The sequence below is a fragment of the Ochotona princeps genome, chromosome 29, assembly GCF_030435755.1.
Source record: "Ochotona princeps isolate mOchPri1 chromosome 29, mOchPri1.hap1, whole genome shotgun sequence".
In the NCBI taxonomy this organism is placed as follows: domain Eukaryota; kingdom Metazoa; phylum Chordata; class Mammalia; order Lagomorpha; family Ochotonidae; genus Ochotona; species Ochotona princeps.
This window is the reverse complement of record NC_080860.1, coordinates 866,316-892,161: the sequence shown is the minus strand read 5'-3', so window position 1 is coordinate 892,161 and position 25,846 is coordinate 866,316. Positions and strand designations below refer to the sequence as shown.

The window sequence follows — 25,846 nt, the reverse complement described above, 5'->3', positions numbered from 1 at the left end:
CTTCGCCTACTCTGGCTTAGAGACCCTCAGCAAACCAGGATTAGCCAAGGAGCTCCCGAGCCCAAGCCCAGCACAGCTGGAAGCTGGAACACACCAGGCCCCAGAGTGGACCCCACCACAGCCACACAGAACGGCTGGGATGCCCTCAACAGGAGAGCCCTTCCCGGCAGACAGGGCAGCGTCTTGGCAGCACGGGGGACGCGGCTCACCTGCGGGCAGTGTGGAGAACTCGACGAAGGCCTCCTTCTTCTCCCTCTGCTCCAGCGGCAGCTGCCAGGGCACCTGGTGGGGCTGCGCCCGGACCCGCACCTTGTACGCCATGTTGGGCCTGAGGTTGAGGAACTGGTACTTGTACCTGGCGGCTCGGACGATGTCAAACTCCTCCTCGTTGAGGAAGATGAGGTGGCTGTAGTTGCTGTTGGTGGGCAGCCAGGAAAGCTGGGCAGAGATCTGAGTGATGTTGTCCACCCGCAGTTGTGAGGGGGCCACCACCACGTCCCTGCCCACCAGCAGCGTACACTGCAGTTCATCTGAGCTGCCCCGGCTCGTGACGCACTGCACGGAGATGCGGTAGGTGCAGGTGGCCATGTTGAGCTTCTCGACCAGGGCCTTAGTTCTGCTGCCCAGTGCAAGGTTCACGCGGGGCTCCTTGTCCACCAGGACATTGTAGCTGCTCACAGTCCCCCAGCCCGGGGGCACAGCCGGGGGCTCCCAGCCCACGATCACACTCTTGGCCAACTGCTTGATGAGGGTGATTTTCCGAGGGTAAGGCACGGTGTCTTCTCCGATGTCATCAAGGTCCACGTCCAGCGTCCCCGCGCCGTTGCTGGGGAGGTCGGAGTCCACGTGGGTCGCGGAGTGGAGGTCGAGGATGTCGGCCCGCTCCAAGCCGAGACCGGGTTGGTTGATGAGGTTCTGCTCCTGCTCGCTCCCCAGGGTGCTCGTCAGCCGTGACTCGCTGTCCTGAACGAAGTCCACAAAGTTGGAGGGCACCAAGCCCCTCTGCCCGTCCAGGAGCTCCCCTGTCAGGGACAGGCACAGGGTCACCCAGCCAGTTGCCCGGCCCTCAGCACTGCCCCCTGCAGGGCAGGCACCACCCAGCTGCCCCATCAGGTCCATGTTCCCTGCAGCAGGCTTGACACGGCTTCCTCACAAGGCACAGCAACAAGCCTGTCCCAGGAACCCACTCTGATGCCCCGTCAGCCCCCTGCCGCCACTCTGGGCTCGCCAGGTGCCCACCCTTCCCTGTAGGGTGGGCCTGCACTTGCGCCCCCAAGCCAGGATCCTTCCTGAGGGCAAGGCTCTCTCACTGACTGACTGACCAATTCTGCAGCCACCTACCTGTGGCAGGTGCTTAAAGACCTGTTAGAAGGATGACCGTGGCTGTGGCTCTGAGACCACAGTAAAAGCCCGACTGTGGTTTTCACAGACCCTTGCAAGATACAGGGTCCATCATAGCAGCCAGAGTGCAGCTGACACTACAGGATGCTGTGAATGGTGTCAGGCCCTCTTTGGGCGAACCGAGTCATCCCAGAAGCTCCTGTGGCTGGCCAAGTGAGGGGTCTCACCCCCAAAACCTGCCGACCCCCAGCAGGAAGCCGAGACCACAATAGACAGGCTCCCAGGCTGGTGCCTGCGTCTCCAACATGGAGCTGGGAAAAACCATTACCTGGGGTCCCTTGCAGAGGCTGAGTGGCCCAGGAGGCCAGGGGTAGGGGACCTGCGATGTGACCTGAACACACACCACAACAGTCTGTGCTAACATAGGGAAATGAGGGCACTGGTGACAGCAATGGCGTTAGGTGGTGGTGATGATGGGGTGTTGGGTGGTGGTGATGATGGGGTGTGGGGTGGCGGTGGTGATGATGGGGTGTGGGGTGGTGGTGGTGATGGGGATGTGGGGTGATGGGATGTGGGGTGATGGTGATGATGATGGGGTGATGGTGATGGGGTGTAGGGTGATGGGGTGTGGGGATGGCAACCTTACCAGGGAGCCAGGTTTTAGTCTGAGCCTACCACCCTCTACCTCGAGTCCCCTGAGATGGGCACGGCTATCATTTCATTCCACTGTGGAAGACCAAGTCCCAGAGCGGAAGTGAGCAGTCCCCCTCCTTCGGCCCAAGCCTCACGGACAGGGGCATCACGCGGCCCTGAATGCTCAGCGCTGGTGCCCGACCCACAGCACTACCGGCCCTGCCACTTGAGGCCCACCTCCCTGACCCCCACCTGTGGGAGGGGGTGTCCTGTGGGAGGCAGGCAAGGGCCTGTGGGGCTCACAGGCCATCCTGCATGAAGCCACCTAGAAGGACCCTGGCCCTGCTAGCAGGGACACCAACTGGGGACCTGCAGGTGCTGGGGCGAGAAGATTGGAAGGGGAGAACCCCTCTGGGAAGAACCCCTCTGGGAAGAACATGGCAGCTTCTTATATCCTTGGCAAGAAACGGGACTGTGTCCCAACCAGACAGCTTGGGACAGCTCTGCCACACTGCTCAGGGTCATGGGTCACCCAGGGACCTCGCCAAGTAGCCACGATAGTGCAGGGCAGTGCCACCACCACACCCTTGTCCAACAGGGCCAGATGCACCACGGAGCAGTCTCCTGTGGGAATCGGGGACTGGCTGACGGGGTCCTTCCACCATGCGTGGGGACACAGAGCAGCAGGGAGCTGACACTGCCTGGCTTCCCCGAGAGACCGTGGGGACCTCATGCCTCCAAGGAGGGTACAGAAGGACTGCACTGAGGGCTGGCCAACGTGGGCGAGCTGGGACCCTGAGGTGGCAGCGGCAGAGACCTTCATAGAACCCGTCCTCGTCCATGTCTCCATAGATGTAGAGGTACTTTCCGGCCGTGAGGGGCAGCTCGGCCTCTGGGTTCTCGTTGGGGCCATCGAAGGGGTTGTAACTGGGGGAGACACACAGATAGCTCGTTAGTGGTCTGCGGGGAGATGGCAGCCCCCAGCCCTGCCCTGCCGCACACCAGGAGCCACCCCAACTCCCAGCTCTGGAGCGGCAGTCTGAAGGAGCCTGACACATGTTCCTGCCTGCCTCGTCCCAGCCAGACGAGAAAGCCACACTGCGGCCTCGTCACAATGAGCCCATGGTCCCTGCTCCTCCTCCCACCCAGGCGCAGCCCCCTGCCTGTGGGTGACAGGCAGCCCCTGCTCCCTGCTCCCGCCCTGGCTGCTGTGGCCACCTAGGGTATGAACCAGTGGATGGAAGATCTGTGTGTCTCTTCCTCTCTGTGACTGCCAAAAAAATACATCATTTTTAAAATAACACAATCTGGAAGTGGTAGCCAGATGCAGCAAAATGCAGCAATGCCACAGTGTGTCCACAGCCACAGCACCATGGATCTGCCTGTAGTGGCCGAAGCAAGGATCAAGGCGAGCCAGGCCCTGCTCCGTTAGCTGGGAGATGCCACCACGGACATGCCGAGCAGCTGCAGCCTGGCCTGCAGGGCCTCTTGAGAAAGCCCAGGGCACTCAGAAGGGCTCTCCTGTGGCTGGCCAGCCGGCATGGGACACGTAGCCCCCTTAGGGTTGGTTTGACTTCAGGGAGGGACGGCAGTGAGAAGCAGGCAGGGCCAGCTCTGGCCTGGCTCCAACATTTGATGCCAACCCACGGGGCACCACTGCCCGCATCGGGTACTGCCTGTGTCCAGTGCTGCCTGCATCTGGCGCTGCCCACATCTGGCACTGTGTTTGGCTCTGAAGCCAGAAGGCTGTCTTGGCTCAGGTGCACCGTGGCCCTGCGTGCTCACCTGTAGCGGGCCACACATAAGTGGACCCTGCCTGAGTAGCTCTGCTTCGAGGTGTTGGACTTCCTCTCATTGTCCATCTGCGAACAACACAGGCACATCAAGGTCACAGGAGCCAGGCCTCGGCAGCTGTACCAGCCGTGCCACCCACGGCTGCCTCAGGACACGGGAGGGACCCGGGTATGGAAGCTGCCCCCTGCCCCATGTCACCTGCTGGGGCCCCGCTCGAGTCCTGTGCCCTTGGCAGCTAGTCCTGCGAGAAGCCCACCCTCTGACACGTGGGGGCTGCTCAGGGCTTCCGGAAGACTCTCAAAATGGCTGACAGCCCTGACTCCTCCCCTCCTGCCTCACCCCCACCCACCCCTGGTGGCACTGGGTCCAGTGGGCTGCTTCTGGCTCCCTCCCTTCTGCCCAGTGGGGGGTCCTTACTTGCCCCCCACATCTTTGTGGTACTACCTCCATCCGACTCCCCATGACCTCGCAATGTTAATGCTGACCAAGCCCCAGGGGCCCCCATGTCCCAGCAGCCCCTCACCTTGGATTCAAACCTGCATCTCGGGGCCCCAGGCGGCGACGGGCAGGTGGGCTTCTCAGCTGCAGTGGTGAGCGGCAGAGGCCGGGCCCCTCCTCCGGTCACAGGGCAACCTCCAGCCGTGCCCTCCTGGCCTGGCGGCAGACAGAGCAGGCAGGAAGTTCAAGACCAAATGTCACCTGCCCCCGGGGTGCCTCCTGTGCGGGCAGCAGCTGGGACCGCCCTGTCAGGGTCCTCACTCCTGCTGTTCCTCCTCCTATCCCCCACCGTGAGGCTCCTGGCCTTGGGCGTGTCCACCACCAGTGAGAGGAGCCACGAGGAGCAGCACAGGGCCGGCCCGTGCCACCAGAGCATCTGCTGCCACCCACAGCTGGGAGAGCCCTAACCAGCCATGGGGCCACATTTAGGGCTAAAACCTGCTCTAGTGTTAGGGGCAGAAAGCAGAAGGAGCTTGCCCACCCTGCTCCCTGGGGTCACTGACCCAGCATCGTGGCCCGCACTGGGCTGAGCCGTGGGACCAGTCCAGGGGAGGCAGCCCCATGAAGACCACCAGGTGCAGACCCTGCCCGAGCTTGGTGACACGGGGCCTTTGTGAAGCCAAAGCCACAGAGACAGGGTAGAGAGGGAGGGAGGAGCAGAACAGCAGGCCTGGGCACCAGCAGGCAGCTGTGGCAGGCAGCTCTCACACTCTGCCCAGGCTCCTGTGTGGGGACAGCTCAGCCACGGCCGTGTGCCAACTGCAGCCAAGTGGTGCCAATGTAGACGGCCAACTTGGAAAATGCACAACGCACAGTGGGGGAGCCCTGAGCAGGCACCTCAGGAGGGCCCAGGGCCCTGTGATGCCACTCGGTGTGGCGGCAGCCCACTACCAGGTGCTGCCCCGGACTTGCCCCGCTGGCTGACTGCACCCTCAGCAGTCACAGCTGGGTGTGTCACACACCCAGTGGGCAGGCACACTTGTCCCCCATGTCTGGGATGGCCGCTGTGACGGCCACTGCCTGCACGTGGAGGGAGGGGCGCAGGGACACTCAGGAGACCAACCTCCTGCCACGGAAGACACAGCAAGTGGCCTGCCTCACAGAACCCCCAGGTGAGGCCCTGACACCACCCCCAGCTCTGTAATAATGGACTCAGCCCACAGAACCTCCGTCCGGCTGCTCACATGGCCCCTGTCCCAAGGACCCACGAGACCTGGGGGTGGGCGAGGGCGGAGACCCACTGTGGCTCCTCAGTGCCCTGTGGAGGGCAGAAGCTCCAGGCTCCCCGTTCCCAGGCTTTTGGGAAGGAGGCAACTGCAGCCACACACGAGCCTCGCTGGGAGCCGTGGCTGCTGGTGTAGACGCGCAGCCACACTGGCTTCAGGGTTCCAACTCCAGTCTGAGGCTTATCAGCTGTGTGCCCCACCCCCCACGCCTCAGGTGCTGTGGTCCACACAGCAGCCGCCTATGGCACCGCAGGCAGCCTGCTCACCTCTGCCAATGGGCGGGGCCAGGCCATTCATGAGCTTTGGGAAAGGCTTGCGCGCGGCCGGGGGGCTGCCGCTCAGCAGGTGGATGTGCCCCGCGTGCTGGCGGAACTTCTCCAGGTCCCTCGACAGCAGGTCGAACTGCTCGCTTTGCGCCCGGCACTTCTGCTCCAGCTCACGGACCTTGGACTGCATGGCGGAGGTAGACACGGGTCAGCAGGAGGGGTGGGGTGTGCACACGTGTGTTGGATGGTGTACATGTGTGCACATACATGTGCTATATGAAGATGCTTCAAAAAGCTCATGGAAAGGGACTTAAAATGTGCGTGTTTTGGCACAAGAACCTTTTCAAATCCACATGTACAAGGGGGTTCAAAAGGTCTCCGGAAAACACAGATGATGGCAAGTCCACCATGGATTGGAGAACATCTTCATGTCAAGATGAACTCTTTTCATCCCGTTCTTCCACGAGCGTTTTTGAAGGGCACTTGTGTGTGCCTGCACATGTGTATGTACGCACACACATGCACACACTACTGCAACGGAGGGCCCTGTGTGTGCACACACACGCACACGCACACACCGGGCATGTACACCTGGGTGTGTGCACGGGACACACACACACCTGTGCAGGAGGGCCGTGTGTGCATTGAAGGGGGTGCCCAGGAGCTGCCTCCGGCCCCTCCTCTCCATGGCAATGCTGCCAGGAGAACCAGTCTCCCAGGCAGCCTGGCTGGTGGCCGCAGATGGGCACGGGAGCCCTGCATACTTGGCTCCCAGCCAAGCACACGCTACTCTGGGGCCCACGTGCAGTTGGCACTTCATGGCTGGCAGCTGGCAGGGGCTGCAGCAGCCCACCTCAGGATGGCACAGGCCCATGACCCTCCTGCTCCAGGAAAGGAGAACTCCAAGGAACACTCATCTTGGGGAACTGAGGTCAGCAACAGGACCGCCTTACTGACATCACAGACACATCCCAGGACCCACGGAGGGAAGGGGCATGCAGCAAGCTCTCTCCAGGAGTCAGGCAAAGCCTGGTTGTGGCCCAGGGCATCTGAGGTGCCCTCCTGTCACAGGTGCCGCACACAGAGGACAGCCAAGCCTCCTGGCCTGCCCCCCATGCTTGCTCCAGCACCTCACAGCTTGCCTGGCTGTCCTTGTGGCTACATGGAAAGCTCCCCATCTCCATTGGACCCTCAGAGCATGACACAGAATCAGACACCCAAAGGTGCTCCAGACATGCCATGTAGGCTGCAGAGAGAGGGGTGCTCACCTCCCCTGGCCCAGGCCCGTCCCACCTGCTCCCCCAGTGAGGGCGAGCTCAGTCCCAGGATGCTCATGCGCCCTGCCTGCATCCCAGCACCTGGAACAGGCTTGGTGCGAGAGTGCAGGGATAGCTGGGAGGTGGCACGCTCTGGGCTCCACCATGGACGCCGTCCCTTGCAGGCCTCACCCACCAGAAGGAAGCACTATTTATGTCTGAGAGCACAGAGTCCCCAAAATAAACCTAACAACACCCATGCCTGTAATTAATTTCTTCAGTTCATGAAAGAAAACCAGCAGTTTCTTTTACAAAAAGCTGAATGATCTTGGCCAAAAAAAGCCATCTCCAGCAAGGAAGGTGCCAGTGCTGGTAACTGCAGGTGCAGCAGGCTGACACCCACAGCCCCAGGAACAGGCCCGGCCCAGCAGCGGGGTCCCCTGAGCCAAGCAAGGGCACTGCCTGAGCCCACGTGAGCCTTGGGGCCCTCAGCCAGGGAATATGGCCAGAGGCCACCATGGGTCAATACGGGGGCAGGCAGAGCCCCAGACACCCCTGCACCACCCACAATGAGCTGCAGGTGTCCCTGGTGGCAGGAGAGATGGGTGGTGGTCGGGAGGAGTCAGAAATGGCCCAGTGACAGTCTGCACATGGCCCAGTGACGGTCTGTGTGTGTCCTGTGTGTGTTCCCTAAGACCGCCCAGTGACGGTCTGCACATGTCCCTGAGATGGCCCAGTGATGGTCTGTGTGTGCCCTGCATATGTCCTGTTTGTCCCTGGAAACGGTCCAGTAATGGTGTGCTCCCATACCACTGCCCTGGCACATGCACGGGGGACGGTATCCACAGGTGTGATAAGACACGGCTCTTCATTCACATCAGACCTGATATGACAGCCACAGTGACAGGGAGCAGGCCCAGGGGCGTCAGGCATTTGGGCCTGAGGAACTGTGGCATTTAAGGGGTGCCAGAACTGTCTGTAGCCTTGATTGTGCTGGAGGCAACCCAACTCAGAACTGCACCCAATGCAAACGAGCGGAGTGCCAAGTCAGCCTGCAGGGCTGTCAGCCTCATGCCAGTGCCAGCTTCCTGCTCCAAACCTTTGACAGAAAGGGGCTGGGGGAGCCACGTGCTTAGCTGGCTGGGCCAGGCTGAAGCCAGGAGCTTCCTGCTGGTCTCCCATGTGGGTGCAGGGGCCCACACGCCGGCCCCTCCTCTGCGACCTTCCCAAGCTGGACTGGAAGCAGAGCAGCCAGGACTCAGATCCACATTCTAGAATGAGATGCTATTTTGACAAGCTGAGGACACAGCGGACAAGCTCCTGAGTGCCTGGCTGCCCTTGCACCCAGCCTGTGCACGTGGGAAGAGGGCAGTGGGGCAGAAAAGGTGGTCCTGGGGCAGTAGAGGCTGCCAACTGTGGGGCCTGCCACACTACAAAGCACATAGTGAAGCAGTGAGGGTGGCCTTGCTAAGGACACCCCCAGAGACGTATACCGCACAGGCAGGGTGCCCAGCACCCGCAGCACCACAGCACGCTCACGGGCAGCAGGGCCCGGCCACCCTGGCTCTGAGGATCTCAGAAGCTCACCGGTCCTGGCACACAGCTTCCTGACAGAGCTGGGCTCCGTGTGTCGGGTGACCAGACCAGGGACACTGCACCCGCTGGATCTGCCTCTTACAACTGCACAAACCACTGGGGTCGCCTTACAGGTCACCTTACAGCAGGTGTCCTCGGGCACCAGGGCCGACCCCTCGGAGTCCAAACCCTCTCATAGGGCGATGAGGAGGCGGCGGCCCTGAGGACCCAGTCCGACCACATCAGCAAGTGTCTAGATACAAGCTGCCCACGGCTGCCGGGCCACCAGTGTGACAGTGGGTGGCTGAGGGCTGCTTGGCCGGTGCCCCCAGGGCCGCAGGAACTGAGCCACAGTGGCAGTGTTGCAGCAAGAGAACCATCCCCATCCTGCCCAAGAGGGGAAGCCTTGGGTGGATCCCGTCCGTTCTCGAGACAGCCTGAGCAAAGTCAGTCGACCCTTTGTGCCTCAGTTTGCCCTGGGACTGGGAGCCATGCCCCTTCTCTCAGGCATCCCAGGGGGCTCACGCCCCTCACATCTCTGTCCCACGTGAACGCCCCATCCATGACCCAGAAGCCCATGAGCTGATGGTGCTGAGTGCCCCATGCAACCTTGGGCTCTGTTCGTCACCCCGTTGCTCCTCTGCAGAACCCCAAACAAGCCCAGTGTTCCCCTGGGTGCCGGCCACACGTCCTGGCCAGGAATGACACATGTCACTCTCTGGCTTCCCCAACACCCTGGGCATGTGTCCACCCCAAAAGAGGGCTGAGACGTGCCCGTGGGTGCCGATACAGCCCAGTGGGCCAAGCCACCAAGATGCCAGCATCCCAGCTGTTCCATGCTCAGGGCCAGCTCCCTGCCAACGGCCTGGGAAAGCAGCACCCACATGGGTGATCTGGCTGGAGTCTGGCTGCCGGCTCGGGGCTGGCCCAGTCCCCACCGTTGCGACATCTGCAGGGCAGAAGCCACAGACCAAGGTTCTCCTTCCTCTTGCTCCACCTCTCCTCCTATCTCTGCCTTTCAAATAAATAAACTTTCACAAATGTTATCGACCACATGTCCTGGGGCCAGCCTCACCTGGCAGTTCTCATTGTGCTGAGCCACACGGTCCTTTGAGGCAGAACATTCTGGCTAAACAAAGTCCCCAAGGACCCACTCAGGCCACAACTCCCTCTCAGGAAGAGATGCCCGCCACCGCAGGGCCATGCCCCCCAACCGGCTGCGGGGTCTGGCCGGCCGGACCCCCCGGAACGGGCTCCTGCAGGCTCGTCACCTGCAGCTCACCTGGCACTTCCCCACAGCACCGGCTCTGCAATCTCTAAGCTGAATAGGGGCTTCGGGTCGGCCCGAGGTTTGATGGGCCCTGCGAGTCCTCGCTTCTAACAAGCTCCTGCTCTGGCCGTACTTTGAGAACTGCAAGGGGAAAGCCCTCATTTCACCCTGTTCCCACGAGGCTTAGCTCTGCTCCGCCCCCGGGACTGGACAAGGCCTGGCCAGGGCTGTTATCCTGCCCTGGAGAAACTTGCTACATGCGGGGCAGACAGGGACGGAGCAGCGAGGGCTCCAACGAAGGCAGGCATGAACTCGTATCTGCATCCACCTCTGGGATGGCCCCAGGGTGGCATCAGACCAGTCCTGGTTCTTCCCACGGTCCTCTGAATCCACAGTCCGTGCCACCAAGTGAGCTCACAGTCCTGGTGAAGGACGTGCAGCCGTGTGCCCCAGGCCTGCTCAGCATCCCTCACCACACAGCCCAAGCAGGCCCTGGGGCTCACAGCTGTCCCAGGCAGCTGGGAAGGGTAGGCACTGGCATGTACGGGCAGGGAACATGGTTCTCGAATACCTGCATGCTGTCCAGGGTGCTCTGGGCAAGGGCAAAGCAAGATGGGCAGAGAGACACACGTCAGAGGGAGGCTCCTCCCAGCACGCCCACACCACCCCAGAGCTGCGCAGCCAGCACAGCTGGAAGCGTGCAGCGCCAGGCTCTCACAGGACACTCTGAGCACACATGACCAGCAGGCAGACCCCAGCCACGCGGCTCTCACAGGACACTCTGACCACACATGACCAGCAGGCAGACCCCAGCCACGCGGGGCAAGCCCCCACTCCACCCCAAGGCACATTCCCCGCTAGACAGACAGTAACTCATGGACGTCTTCAGAGAACTCCCGGAACATGTGGTGATGCGTGATGGGGAGGGGGAGGAGGACACTGTTGAGACCCACATTCTACATGCTCCCTGGGGTCAACGGACAGGGCATCCTGAGGGGGCTCCTCAGTCCTCCAGGATGCAGCATGGCCCCAGGCTGGGTCACACACAGTCCCCTGCCCCTGCCACCAGGAGCCAATGAAGGCCACAGCAGGCAGCAGGCGCAGCTGCTTGCTACTGCCCACTGGGCACAAAGGACGTGGGCGGCACAGACCCACAGGGTGAACCCAAGGTCTCCCCCTCCCTGCCCGTCCACCCTCTTCCAAGGACCCTGATATTGGACCGGAAGCGGCCACCCCCAGCATGCCACCCAAGCTGGTAGCAAATGGCAGCTCTCCCAAGCCCCTGGCTAAGGGTGGCACCCACTCCACGCTGGCCTCTGGGCTGCCCCTAGGGCCCTCTGGATCTGCCTCAGCCAGGTGCCCCTGCAGCATGGAAGCAGGGCAATGGCCCCCAGGCACCGGGCAGCCACCCCTCCTGGGACTCATCCTGTGGCCTGTGTGAGAACACATGGCCGGGGGACACAGCTGCACCTGCTTGGGGCGTGAACTGCTTGTGTGCAAGAGGACGCAACGCCGGCACCGTCACGCACGCAGCAGGGGCCAGGGGAGCAGGCACCCCGGGGCCCCGGCCTCCAGGGTCACTCACCTCTAGTAGCCGCACGGCACCTTCGTGCTCCTTCTTGGCTTCCACCTGAGCCTTTGGTAAGCGAGAAAGACAAACAGGCACAGCGTTAGGAGAAAGAACGAGCTGGAACCATCAGGGCCTACGTCACTGAACCCCCACGAGCACTTCCGCTTTCTGGCCCCTCCAGGCTGCAGGGAAATGCTGTGCCCGGGCTGCGGCAGGCAGAGGGACCTGCCCATCCGCAGGGCTGTGAGAGGGCGCAGGACAGGCTGGAGGGGCTGCAGAGGTGGGGAGGCCCTGCCCCGGCAGCCTTGGGTGGGGGCGGCCTGAGCACCCCGGGCTCCTCCACCTCCAGCCTTGGGTGGGGGCGGCCTGAACACCCCAGGCTCCTCCACCTCCAGCCTTGGGTGGGGGGCAGCCTGAGCACCCCAGGCTCCTCCACCTCCAGCCTTGGGTGGGGGCGGCCTGAACACCCCGGGCTCCTCCACCTCCAGCCTTGGGTGGGGGCGGCCTGAACACCCCAGGCTCCTCCACCTCCAGCCTTGGGTGGGGGGCGGCCTGAGCACCCCAGGCTCCTCCACCTCCAGCCTTGGGTGGGGGCGGCCTGAACACCCCAGGCTCCTCCACCTCCAGCCTATGCGGGAAGGGTGGCATCTTGCAGGAGCTCATGCCCAGGTTCAAGGGCAAATTCACACAAAACTGAACTGCAGCAGTAGCACGTGGTGCTCTCACAGCCTGAAGTGTCTAACCTGCTAGTGTGCCTGCCCCAGAAGACCCCGGGTGTGCCAGGGTCCATGCTCCCCCACGTGGAGTGGGTGAGTATGGCTCCAGACCACCGGGTAGCTGGCAGCACAAGCAGATCTAAGCCTTTGCCTGAGAATGCTGGGACAGAGAGATCCCTGGCCTAGGGACTCTGGCCTAAGAGAAACAAAGGCTGGAGCTGTGGCAACTATCTTGGCACCATGAGGCAGGCCTCCACCTGAAACAAGAGAATAAGGCACCCAGAGGCCACGACAGCTGTGGGGCCTGGCTGCAGCTGTGTCTCAAGTCAAACTGTGTCAGGGCCCTGTCCCTTGAAAGCCCCTCGGAAGGGACACCTGAAACCCAGAAGCCTCACCCACACAGCATCCATGGATACTTCCCATTTAAAGACAGCGAGACCACGGTCAGCAGCAGCTTGGGGTGTGCTGCAGGGAGAGCAGAGGGGATGCCTTGGACCCTGCACACCCTGTCCAGGGGCCCCATCTCCCCAGAGGGTAGTGCCCTCTACTCCAAGCACCTGCTGGGCAGCTACTGAGTGGAGTGAGGTGCCCTGGAGCAGGGCCATTTGGCATCTTCCATGGGCAAGTGAGTGTTACCTGGGCAGTGCCACTTCCTGCCCACAAGAGGGGGTAGGGGCTGGGAGAGAGCCCGGGTGGGAGCTGGGGGACCGGGAGAGCAGGAGGGGGACTTGCAGAGAGCAAGGCTGGGGTTTGGAGGGGAGAATGGGAAGGGAGCGGCAGGATAGAGACTGGGGGCCTGGGAGGGAGGGAACCCAGGAGGGGGTTAGGAGGGAGCACAGGGGGGGTGGAGGTGGGAGGGAGGGAGCCCGGGTGGGTGTTGGGAGGGAGGGAACCCGCATGGAGGGTGGGAGGGAGCCTGGGTGGGGGCTGGGAGGGAGCCCAGGTGGGAGGGTGGGGCTGGGAGGAGCTTGGCTTCCACAGCAGAGACTAAACATGAAAAGCCAGAGTAAGGCGAGGGTTGGCCCCGTATGCTGCCCTCCCGTGGCCCCTTCTGAGGGCCAGGCAAGGGCTCTGACACTGCAAGATAATGACAATGTTCTTAGATTCAGCTCCATTGCTCCAAGCTTCCAACCGTCCCTTTCAAAGCAAAACTAGCCAGAGGACACTCAATAGCCAGAAAGCCCAACAGCGGGAGGACACACAGGGACCATACAAACAAGGCCCGCGCTGAGCTGATGGTGGATGAAAAGCCCTCCCAGAACCTGCCTGGGGCCTCGGCAGCAGCCAAGCTGGCAGCAGCAGCGATGCCAGTAGCAGCCTGCTTGCAAGCGGGGCCATTTGGGTGATTGGAATAGACGGTTAAAATTAGCAGCGAAACGGGCAGAGCCAAGTTCTTACGGAATCTCAGCCATCACAAACTAGGCTCCTGTCAGGCCACTGGCAGCGTGTGGGAGGCGTGATCGTCATGCTGACACCCGTGGTCTGATGGGCTAGGCGATAGGAGTGCCCACAGGGGGACACATTTCCACGCTGGCCCCTGGAACAGGAGCCCATGCAGGCACCACGGTAACTGGGGCCGGAAGGCAACAGGGTAGCGGGTGGTATCTTTCTGGTCGGCGCCGTGGTAGAGTAGTGGAGGGGACCTCTTAGATCATAGCCCTAACATGGTGGAGACGGCAGAGTCCTCCTGGACGCTATGGAAGTGGGGACCAGCCTGGCGGCTGCTGGAAAGAACACGGTGCTGCCGATGGTGGGTGGGTGGTTGGGGGTGCGCACACCTGCTGCCCACACAACCAAGCAAAGTCAGAGCCGCCAAGGGACGCGTCAGGGACACAGTGGAGCCCTCAGCTGTGCTCTGCCCGGTGCCATCCTCCTCGGGAACAGCCTGGGAGGGGATGCCAACAGCTCCCACCGGCAGTGAAGCCACAGGCCTGCAGATGGCCACCGTCCTTCTCTCCTGTCCCTGGGTTGCTACCACTGGATATGCCCCTCAGCTAGCTGACCGACCTTGAAGCACAGGGGAGCAATCCTGGGGGTGGGGGTGACTCAAGGGCAGAGCTCTCATCGGCAGGCAGAGGGCAGCCCCACAGCCCAGCAGGTGCAGGCCCTGGATGCATGACTGTACAGTGCTCAGAGTTCATGGTCACTTCATCACCAGTAGTGTCTATAAGGTGCGTCCATCAGTGGGATCGTTCAGCAGCCCAGAACCTCATCCCACAGCGGGACAACCAGCCAGATGGCCAGCAACACCTGGCCAGTGCTGACACCCCTCCCCGGCTGTGCCCACTGACGTCTGTGCCCCAGGTGTTCCGTAGACCCAAATCAGCCCCAAATCCCCTTCCCTCCCTCCTTCCTGCTCTCCCTCTTGCCCCTCCACAGTGGGGTCAGGCTGTGGGCTGTGTGTACACCTAGATTTGCTCACTCAGTCCTGAGCAGCCTCAGGCCAACAGAAGCAAACCACCTTCTCTCCTTCTCTGACATCCTGCATGCCTCCTCGGGGTGGCTCAGGCCATCCTGACCCCGCCCCAGCCCCACACAATAGTGGCATCAAACAAAGAAGGGAAAAGGACCCTCTGGCCTGGCTCCCAGTCCCCGGGGCCCTCTTTGCAGAGAGTTGCAGAGCCCACTTTCAGGTCAGGATGCGGCACCTGCTTCCCACATAGCACATCACCACGGCCTCTTACTCACAGGTCTGACATGACAGGCCGTGGCATGGGCAACCTAGGAAAACCTAGGGTGCCTCACCCTGCGGGAGATGCCAACCCCCAACCTCTGGACCTGAGAGAGGCGCCCAGCCTGCCCAGCCCGCCCACTCACCCCTGCAGACGGGGAGCCCAGCCTGCCCACTCACCCCTGCAGACGGGGAGCCCAGCCCGCCCACTCACCCCTGAAGATGGGGAGCCCATCCGCCCACTCACCCCTGCAGACGGGGAGCCCAGCCCGCCCACTCACCCCTGAAGATGGGGACCCGGCCTGCCCACTCACCCCTGCAGACGGGGAGCCCAGCCCGCCCACTCACCCCTGCAGACGGGGACTCGGCCCGCCCACTCACCCCTGAAGATGGGGAGCCCATCCGCCCACTCACCCCTGCAGACGGGGACCCAGCCCGCCCACTCACCCTCTGCAGATTGGGGGACCCAGCCCGCCCACTCACCCCTGCAGACGGGGAGCCCATCCGCCCACTCACCCTCTGCAGACGGGGAGCCCAGCCTGCTCACTCACCCTCTGCAGAAGGTCGATTTCCTGCTGCTTGGCGTTGAGGATGGCCAGGGCTTGCTCATGCTCCAGTTCCAGCTGTTGCCGCCGGTCAGCAGCCTCGCGCATGTGCTGGGGGACAGGGTGCCGACTGAGCCAGTGGCGTGCACCACGAGCCCAGCTCCCAGGAGCAGTCATTAGCACAGGGTGCCACCTCTCCCCTGCTTCCGGGCTTCTCCAGAGGCCAGAAGGACGGTAGGGTGGGCAGGGCACCTGCGTGTGGTGGACCTGCCTGTCCTGAATAAGCCAGCTCCCTGCACAGGCATGCTACAAAGAGCAGCCCCGGCTTACCGGCCTTCTGGGACGCAGGCCTGCTAAGCCACATGGCGCTCAATATGAGAGCAGGAGGCCGGTCTTCCGACCGTCACCTTCTTGAGAGGACATCAGAGAAGTGGTCCTTGCCCATTACACAGCTATGAGCAGATGTCCACCCGGGACTAGAACCCAGAGTCCATGCCTGTGCCCCCTCCGCCCCATAGTTCCAACTGTGACCCCAGGAAACCCAAGTGCTGCACTCTATACCCCCTCGGGGAGCCAGGAGGCCTTGGCAGCCAGGTCTGTGCAGAGGCAGAGTGGATAGACCAAGAGGAGGGGCTTTGCCCATGTTCCTGTATTCCCAGGAGGTGGACATGCCCTCCTGTGCCACCAGGTGGGACGCTGGCAGGGCCAGCCTGGCGGTGGACACGCCCTCCTGTGCCTTCCCCTGGGTCATGTTCTGGCCCAGTACTGCCTATGCTGTACAGAAACAACCTCCAGGCCTTGCCTCCCTCCAATTAACCCAGAGGCTGGTCACTCTACTTGACTGCAGGCAATGCCAGTTATGCTATTGCTATGGACACTCACAGGAACCTAGTAACCCCAAACTGTGACCAAGCCCCATAAAGCAGACTCCTGGTGCATTCCAACAGCCTGGTCTCACTGACATAGGAACAGGACACGCACACGGTCCCCCTGAGTTCACCGGACAGACTCCAGGAACACCAGCCCACGCCTGTCCTGCAGAGAGCAGAAAATATGCACAGAACCCCCCAGCTCCACAGTCACCACCCCACATGATTCAAAGAAAGCAACAGAAGAGCAGTGGCTCAGCGGGCAATGCTGCTGTGATGGCAGCATCCCATATGGACGCCAGTTCAAGGCCCGGCTGCTCCACCTCAGCTCGGCTAACGGTCTCAGAAAAGCAGTGAAAGACAGGCCAAGTGCTTGGGGCCTCTGCTGCCCAAGTGGGAGACAGCAGAAGCTCCTGACTCGGCCCCGACCACTGTAACCATCTGGAGAGTAAACAGTGGACGGAAGACCTCTCTAACTCTTTCAAACAAAGGAATCCTTTTAAAAGGAAAACGGGCTGCCTGTGCGGAGTGAAGGCAGACTTGGTTCATCTGAGCGTGATGCCTTCTTCGTGGCTGAGCTGGACCCGCCAGTGGAGGCCCTGCACCTTCCAGCGGTCTCTCCCCGCCCGCCGCAGCCTGCCCGACCCACCGCCAGTGCGCTGAGAGCACACAGTGACAGCCTGTGAGCCGAGGCGGCAGGGCCATGGGGGACACAGGCCAGTACGGCAGCAGGAATTCCCTGAGCTCCCAGGACCTTGGGGAATTATCCCAGCACCTGCCCAAGACAGCAGTACTGAGAAGAGGGCAGCTACCAAGCACCTAGTAGGCTCCAGCGGCCCACCAAGCCTGTCCATGAGTGTCTGCTGGCACCTCCAAGTCCTATACTAAGTGCCTACTATATGCCAGCTCCCTGCCATGCACCAGGCCCTTGACAAGCTTTCACAGGTAACATCTGCTGCTGGAAGTGGGGCCGTGGTCACAGCTCCACACCAGGCTGGCAGGCCCAGGGAAGGCACCCCCAGCCGGTGCACACATCCACCAGGGGCAGCTGACAACAGCCGAAAGCAGACGCAGACAGGCAAGCACTGCTCACCCACAGCTGCCTCATTACAACACTTGTGTGTCTTAGTTTTAGAAGTGGGCGCGGCCAAGCGCAGCCCGAAAGGTCTCTATTTAGCTCTGGGGAGGAAGTTGTTACTGGCCAGCAGAGCCATGAGAGACGCGAGACCACAGGCCTGCTGCAACCTCCCGCGTGGCGGCCAAGCAGGTGCAGCCCAGGGGTAATGTCTGCTTTGCCAAGCTGATGAGTCAGGCAGTGTGGGGCACTGGCAGAACGGCAGAGGCCCTGAGGAACAAGCCGTGCCTGGGAGGCCTCTCTAACTCTGCCTTTCAATAAATATCTTTCAAATGCACCAGGGTTTTGCTGATTCCTAACCAGCATTTAATCCACTACTGTTCTTAAAAAATATTTGAGAGACAGAACAAGAGAAAAAAAGAGCATCTATCCACTGAGGTCTATTCCACATGCACACACCAGCCGCGCTGGGCCTCCAGGGACCCCCAGACAGGGGCCAGTGGCTGGGCCAGGGCCTCCAGGGACCCCCAGACAGGGGCCAGTGGCTAGGCCAGGCCCTCCAGGGACCCCCAGGCAGGGGCCAGTGGCTGGGCCAGGGCCTCTAGGGACCCCCAGACAGGGGCCAGTGGCTGGGCCAGGGCCTCCAGGGACCCCCAGACAGGGGCCAGTGGCTGGGCCAGGGCCTCCAGGGACCCCCAGACAGGGGCCAGTGGCTGGGCCAGGCCCTCCAGGGACCCCCAGGCAGGGGCCAGTGGCTGGGCCAGGGCCTCCAGGGACCCCCAGACAGGGGCCAGTGGCTAGGCCAGGCCCTCCAGGGACCCCCAGGCAGGGGCCAGTGGCTGGGCCAGGGCCTCCAGGGACCCCCAGACAGGGGCCAGTGGCTGGGCCAGGCCCTCCAGGGACCCCCACAAGGGGGCAGTGGCTGGGCCAGGGCCTCCAGGGACCCCCAGACAGGGGCAGTGGCTGGGCCAGGGCCTCCAGGGACCCCCAGACAGGGGCCAGTGGCTAGGCCAGGCCCTCCAGGGACCCCCAGGCAGGGGCCAGTGGCTGGGCCAGGCCCTCCAGGGACCCCCACAAGGGGGCAGTGGCTGGGCCAGGCCCTCCAGGGACCCCCACAAGGGGGCAGTGGCTGGGCCAGGGCCTCCAGGGACCCCCACAAGGGGGCAGTGGCTGGGCCAGGGCCTTCAGGGACCCCCAGACAGGGGCAGTGGCTGGGCCAGGGCCTGCATGACAGGAAGCTAGGTGGGCCCCAGGCACTCCGGCTCTGGGGTCTGCACTGTTCCCTCCCTTCCTCGGGCCTTGGCACAGCCTTCCCCTCGTCCGTAACATGTGTCCCTCCCTTTGGTCATCCACGGACAAGTTCCAGTGTCACAGCCCTCCCTGGGCTCCCGCACAGAGCGACTGCTCTTGTTTCTAACACTGTGCACCTGGCGTGGCTCTGAGCTATGCGGAGCAGCAGTGGGATCATGGTCCAGCTTCAGGGTGCCTGATTTGGTTCCTGTCACCTCTGCTTCTGGTCCAGCTACCCACTCAGGCACACCCTGGGACACAGCAGGTGACGGGCAAGCACTTGGGCCCTGCCACCTACCGGCACAGCTGAGTGGAGAGCTGGGTTCAGCCTTGCCTCGGCTTTGGCCCGCCCCACCTGTTGCAGTCAGGGAGTGCAAGAGAGGACGGCAGGGCTCCCTCCCTCCCTCCAGCCAGCTCCTTCACAACATCCACCACCCCCCTCTCACCCTTCCAATTAAAGTGAAAATAAAGACTGGAAAACCAGCAAAGCAGGGAAGGATGGAACATGGGAAAGCACGCAGTTAATGGCCAGCCTGAGGGACTTGGTAAAGGTATTACAAACGAATCAGTTCAGTTACAGTTAATTAATGGGCTTTGCAGTCCAGGACTGGGTCAAGAATGTCTGTGTTGGGTTCCCAGGGCAGGTGCTCCTCCAGCGCCCTCCTGGGGTGGGCACACTGGCTGTGGTTCACTTCAGTGGCATGCCAGGCAGCCTGTGCTGTCAGCTCTGTCCCCAGAGACCAGGCATCCTCCACTAGCTGGGAGAGTGTTCCTGGAGCTGGCCTCCCTGCACGGCTCCCACCCTCACACACCAAGCCGCGGGCTCCCAGCAGGTGCAGCCACATTCCCGAAGGATGGGAACTCTCAAGCCGGGTCAGACTGCTCTCACTAAACAAACCACACCCAGGATGGAGGCCAGTGGGGCCCGTCTACCCCACGTCCCAGTCCAGGGCTGCCGTGGCTGGCCAAGGGTCAGGACCAGGAGCTGGCCTTGCCCCAGGGACATCCACTCCCACACTCCCACATGGTCACAGTGAGGCTCTGAGGGAGAACAGGAGTATCCATGAGGACACGATGTGGGTGGTCTTGGTATGCATGGCCACGTGTGCCCCCAACTCTGTGGATGGGACAGGAGCCAGGTGCAGCACCCTGGATAATCCCCCTCGTGGCAGAGGCCAGCCACAGCGAGGTCAATGATGCGACACCACCTGCAAGCCTGACCCGCACGCTCGGATCCTGCTTAGGGGCACCACCACCATCCCCAGAGCTGACAACACACCCAGTGCTAGTTACTGCATGTATTCCGCCAAGCGGGGGATGCAGCCCCCAGGGCTCTGGGCACCAATGGGGGTAGAGCTGGTGGCAGCGCAGCCCCCCAGCCCCAGGTCACTGAGCCCACCAACTCACCTTCAGGACCTGTTCCAGGTTCTCCAGCTTGGCTCTGGCTGGCGCTTCTCCCTCGTGGCCAGCTGCACTCTGTGGTCACCACAGCGAGCGTGTGCTCTGGCCACGCATGCTCCGGCTCACCTGCGGAGGAAGAAAGGCTACTGCATGCCCAGCTCCATTCCCAGCTAGCACCTGCTACCTGCTCCCCAGGGACGGCATTCGCCCGTCCCTCACTGCCCACCATAGACAGAGCTGGTGGGGTGGACCCAGAGTCAGGACCACTCAGGGAAAGCAGGCTCCAGGAGGTCCCACCCAAGTATCTTGATCAAGCAAAGCCTGAAGCCCAGCTGAGTGCTGGGGCCAGTCTGGACTGCTTTCTGTCCCTGGTAACTACCAAGTCCCCACAGATGGCCCTCCCGAAATCTCCAGGCAGATCCTCTGTTCCCATCTAAAAACTCCACCCCACTTGAAGGTGGATACGTTGCAAAAGAACTCCATGTGAATTTGCATGGATTCCTCAGTAAGTTCTGAGCCCCTCATTAGCCCACACCCCTCACAGCCACCCACTGACCTCGCCTGCCACTCCTCCAACCCCCAACACCTTCACTGCCTTCACAGCCAGGGCCTGCCATGGGTGCCCACCCCAGTCAGAAGGGTCTGCCGTGGGCGCCCGCCCTGGTTCAGAAGGGCCTGCCGTGGGCACCCGCCCTGGTTCAGAAGGGTCTGCCGTGGGCGCCCGCCCTGGTTCAGAAGGGCCTGCCGTGGGCGCCCGCCCTGGTTCAGAAGGGCCTACCATGGGTGCCCGCCCCGGTCAGAAGGGTCGTGCTGCGATTTATTCCTGCTAATTTGCATCCAAGGACACACTTCCATTAAATGCTGCCATATAAATTATGACTTCAATAATAGGTTGCCAGAACATCAGTCAGCCCCTGAAGCCCTTTCTTCCAAGACTCTGCATTGCATGTCCAGGACTCGGCAGCAGCTGAAGGCAGGCGGGCAGGTGGCCCTCGGCGCCCTGGGGAGAGGGGGCACGTGCTGAAGCTGCGAGCACAGAGCGCAGGGAAGCCAACTCGCAGGGCTGCGGGTCCACGACTGCTGTCGCAGGAGGCACCAGGCAGGGAGCTACACGCAAGTGAGCTCGGTGGGCGTGTCACACCCACTCGGACTCGGCATGCAGGCCGCGGGCTGGCTGACAGCTGTCACCCCTCATGTCCTTGCTGCCAGAGAACACAGGACTTGGACTGACAGCCATGCGCCCCAGGCCATCTCACACGGGCATCAGCGTGCGTTTCCAAAAGCTGCATGTGCATCTGCCTCTCCCTGCACAGCGGTGCAAAGCCCTGTCTCCTTGGTGGGCCACAAGGCTCCGTGGGGTCTGCCCAGCGGCCCTGGAGTCCCACCCACTGGCCAGCCCCAGCCTGGCCTTCTCTCTGGCCCCTGATGAACCAACCACTTGCTGGTCCCACTGCCCAGCACCTTCTGCCCTCTTCCAGTCCTGCTACAAGCCACAAGTTTGGCTTCACAGCAGTTCCTTGGCCTCAGCCAGGCCTCCCCAACCAGCCACACCACTGTCAGAATTCATCCCACGTCACCGTGCACCTGGTCCCCACCCCAACGACAGTTCCAGTGTCTGGGTGTGCTCCCCGACTGCCTCTTGCCAGGGCCCAGCAGTGTGGCAGCAGGATCAGGGTCAAGGTTGGGACCTGTCCCCAGGGCTGATGGCAAGATGGCTGTGCCCCTGGGTTAACGCCTGGCCCTTGCAGAGAAAACCCCACCTCATCCGTGCTGTGTGCCAAGGCCCATAGCTTGGATCTGCAGGTCTCAGCTGGAAACCCCTGAGTCTGGGACAGCAGCCCGGACCCCCTGCCTGGCCCTGCGCAGGCCCACCGCCGCCCTCTGCTGACAAGGACTGTGAGAACAGGCGCAGGCCCACCGCCGCCCTCTGCTGACAAGGACTGTGAGAACAGGCGGGCATGGCAGCCGTTTCTCCTCCAGGGATCTGGCAGCTGCAGCAAAGCTTACATCTGTTTGCTTTGTTGACTCGGCACTTTCAAAAGCTTGCATCAACACCTGAATGGTCCATCTATTCAGGGCAGAGGAAGCCAGGCTCCACGCACACGGGGCTCCACGCACACGGGCCTCCATGCACGCAGGGCTCCACGCACACAGGGCTCCACACACACGGGGCTCCACGCACACGGGGCTCCACACACACGGGGCTCCACGCACACGGGGCTCCACACACACGGGGCTCCACGCACACGGGGCTCCACACACACAGGGCTCCATACACACAGGGCTCCACACACACGGGGCTCCACGCACATGGGGCTCCACAAGCCGAGCTCCACGCACACAGGGCTCCACACACACGGGGCTCCACGCACGTGGGGCTCCATGCACACAGGGCTCCAAGCACACGGGCCTCCATGCACGCAGGGCTCCACGCACACGGGGCTCCATACGCACAGGGCTCCACACACACGGGGCTCCCCAAGCCAAGCTCCATACACACGGGGCTCCACACACACGGGGCTCCACACACACGGGGCTCCACACACACGGGGCTCCACGCACACGGGGCTCCACACACACGGGGCTCCACGCACACAGGGCTCCACACACACAGGGCTCCATACACACAGGGCTCCCCAAGATGCTCGAGACAGTGTGCCACCAAAGGGTTATGCATAGATGTCAGCTTTTTTTTTGCACCAAAATAATTGACTTTTCAATTCAATTTTCCATAAAATTTTGAAGTGCCCTCATATATTGTCTGAGTGAATTGAGGTCAGTTACTTCACCTGACAAAATCGATCCTTCCAAGAAGGAAAAAAAAGACCCAGGTCTAAATTCAGACTGCAATGACACTTATGAGACACCACCAAGTCCCAACGTGACCCTCACAGCACAAAACAAACTATCCCTTCAAGAACACACACACACACACAGAGCCAGGAACAAGCAAGGACGGACGCTGGCCTGAGACTGCACACACACAGCTCGGCCACCACACTTTGCCCATGGGCACAGATGTTGTTAAACACAGGCTGCAGCCAGAGCACGCCACGGCCTGTGTGGGCTGCCCCTGCAGGCCAGGCACAATGCAGCCCACACAGGCCTTGGCGGAGCTCAGGGAGAGCTCAGACGGGGCCGGCGGCTCCTACCCTGAAGTGTCTCATGGGTTGACACCTGCGGGGTCACAGCTGATGCTCCTCTGGCCAAGAGCAGAGGCCCAACAGGATAAAGACAGTCCTGGGAGCCAGTGACGCCAGTGTGTGGGCTCACCACCACACAACAGCTCGGAAGGCACTGGTAGAGGTGGCAGCAGGAGGTGGCGGACGGGGAAATGGCTAGACTCTGACCCTGCTGAGTTCCCACAGCCCAGGGTGAGGCATCCGCAGGCATGCAAGCCACAGGGGAACAGACTCCCCCAGTGCAGGTCCCTCCCACACGGAGGACACCGACCCACTGTCCGGGACAGGGTCTGTGACTCACCACCTGGCATCTCCCAGCCTGAGATCTCAGCGTGAGCAGAGAAAGGGCAGCCTCCTCCCAGCTTCTCACCGCTCTGGGAAGGCTCCTGCTCACCCTGCAGCAGGTGCTGGGGGCGGAGCCTTAAACTGTGGAAACCCCAGCGCAGCCCTGGATGGTTCAGTCACAGCCGTGGGAAGTTCCCAGTTTGGAAGTCTGCTCAGGAGATGCGTCACACGTGGGCGACAGACAGTGCTGCCTCGAGTCTAACCGTGCTCAACCAGAGAGGCTTTCCCGCCCCTCACAGATGGACACACGGGGACGCCTGTGTCCAGCCTGCTCACCAGAGGCCGGGCAGCTACAGACAAGGCTAGTGGGCGATGTCTCGGAGCCAATGACACGACTGAGGCCTTCCACAAGCCGCCACCTGCTGCTTAGCAAAACGATGGGCAAAAAATCAACTGACAAAAGAGGGGGGTGGGGGGAGCAGATGTCCCCGGGGAAAGTAGGTGACCCTGAGGATGGCGCCAGGACATCCTGGACCTGCCCTTTCCAGAGCTCAGCTGGATGTGGCTCCAGCTCGGGCCTGGGCACTGGGCATGGGGGGACCTTGCATGGCATGTCCAGGTGTGTCGGAGATGCCCTGTTTGGCTCTGAGTCGTGCGACTCCCGCAGCCCCACAACACAAACACATCTACAGGCCGATGTGTTGACTGAATCGGACCCCATCAAAGTTGAGGTGCTCCGGAAAGGCAGCCGCTCCTCTCCTTTCCAGCACTAAAAATCCAACAACTCTGGGCCCGGCGTCGTGGCCTAGCAGCTAAAGTCCTCCCACAACACGACTGAGACGCAGGCTCGCTGCAGGACGGCATGGACAGATTGCTTGGCAACCCACACTGCCTGACCACGTCCCTGCTGGCGTCTGTGCCACCTACGGATGCCAGCAGAGGAGGGGCCACCAGAAGGAGGGTCCCAGGCAGAGCCCCAGGTCTGTCCCAGCCACTTGGCCTACCATCATAGCTAGCTGGCCCAGCCAGTGCCCTCTGTGGAGGTCAGGGAACAGAGCCTGCGTCAGCCATGGAGGGGCTGACCGGCCGACCGTCTCACGGCCCCGACCTCATGAGCAGCCTTCTCCGAGCTCCTGCTCCCAAGGGAGTGTCTTCACACCCCCCGTCAGGAGCCCTCAGATATTGAACAGGTGAGAAACACGCATATAACACACAAGCTTAGGTGACAGAAAGCCAGCAAGGACGGCTTTGTTCTTTTTTGCCTGTTTTTAAATTACACACTTGAATATCTAGTATGATTGCGCTGATGGGGTTGCCAGTCCAAGGGGCGACAAGGGGTCTAGGGACAAGTCGGCATCCATAGATGAGGGCACATGTTCCTGAAAACGCATGCATGTCACGACACATGAAATACATCAGCAGGCACTTGGAGGTCTGTACCCAGGCTGGCCGCTGGCTTGGAGATCGGGGCAGGCTGCCACTCAAGACCAAGCCTTTAGCCTGCAGGGGACGGGGGGTTGACCCCAACACGCAGCCATCCTAAGGTCACTAACTCTGAATCATCAGATTACCACAAGGCCACAAAGCCCCCTCTGCCTGCATGCATAGTGAAGCTGTGGGCCAGTTTCCAAAGCACCAGGTTAAACTGGCAAGCTCCTGTCCCTGGCGGCCTCAAGGCACAGGTGTGCTCACTGCGGGTTGTCTAGACCCCAGAGAGCAGCCTCTCACAGCAGAGGGTAGACCCGCTGCCTCCTGCCTCTCAGAGCCCTGCTCACGAGTCCCCACCTTCCAGAATGACTGCAACCAGCCAGTTCCAGCAGATGTGGGCAACACATAAGACTCATTCAATGGAGGTTTTCTGTGACGCAGTGACCCTGTAAATAGAGCTACCTTGACACAACTCATCTTGCAAATAAATTCACAAATGAAAATTAATCTTTTGCAAGGCCATTAACCAACAGATCAAAATGGGAGGGGCCAGCAAATGGCATATCATGTCACTCCTCCACCTGCAGGCCCAGCGACCCATATAGGCACCAGTTCAAGCCCCAGCCGCACCACTTCCTGATGTAGCTCCCCAGTTATGGCCTGGGAAGACAGCGGAGGATGGTTCAAGGCCTTGGGCCCCTACACCCATGTGGGAGACCTAAAGGAAGCTCTTGGCTACTGGCTTCAGATCAGCTCAGCTCTGGCTGTTACAGCCATTTGCAGAGGGAACCAGTAAACGGAAGATCTGTCTCTCCCTTTCTGTAATTCTGACTTTCAAGTTAAATGTTTTTTTAAAATGGGAAACAGTAAGTGCAATCAAGCTAAGACAATGACAGTGTTCTGTTCCCAAAGAGCATCAACAACACACCATCTTCAGAGCTGCCATCTTGCAGGG

General features: G+C 61.6%; 1 protein-coding gene across 4 annotated transcripts in view; it reads right to left on the bottom strand.

The window, feature by feature from the left end:
* RIMBP2 (RIMS binding protein 2) overlaps window positions 1-25,846 on the bottom strand; it is a 79,200-nt gene that overhangs the window by 14,781 nt on the left and 38,573 nt on the right. For all 4 annotated transcript variants that reach the window (XM_058656742.1, XM_058656744.1, XM_058656745.1 and 1 more), the window contains exons 2-9: window positions 20,003-20,122; window positions 15,368-15,472; window positions 11,445-11,495; window positions 5,759-5,942; window positions 4,292-4,422; window positions 3,760-3,836; window positions 2,792-2,901; window positions 210-1,022 (exon numbers count right to left, since the gene is read on the bottom strand). In XM_058656742.1, the coding sequence (XP_058512725.1) occupies window positions 210-1,022; window positions 2,792-2,901; window positions 3,760-3,836; window positions 4,292-4,422; window positions 5,759-5,942; window positions 11,445-11,495; window positions 15,368-15,469 (1,468 nt within the window). In that variant the 5' untranslated portion in view covers window positions 15,470-15,472; window positions 20,003-20,122. The remainder of the gene's footprint in view (window positions 1-209; window positions 1,023-2,791; window positions 2,902-3,759; window positions 3,837-4,291; window positions 4,423-5,758; window positions 5,943-11,444; window positions 11,496-15,367; window positions 15,473-20,002; window positions 20,123-25,846) is intronic.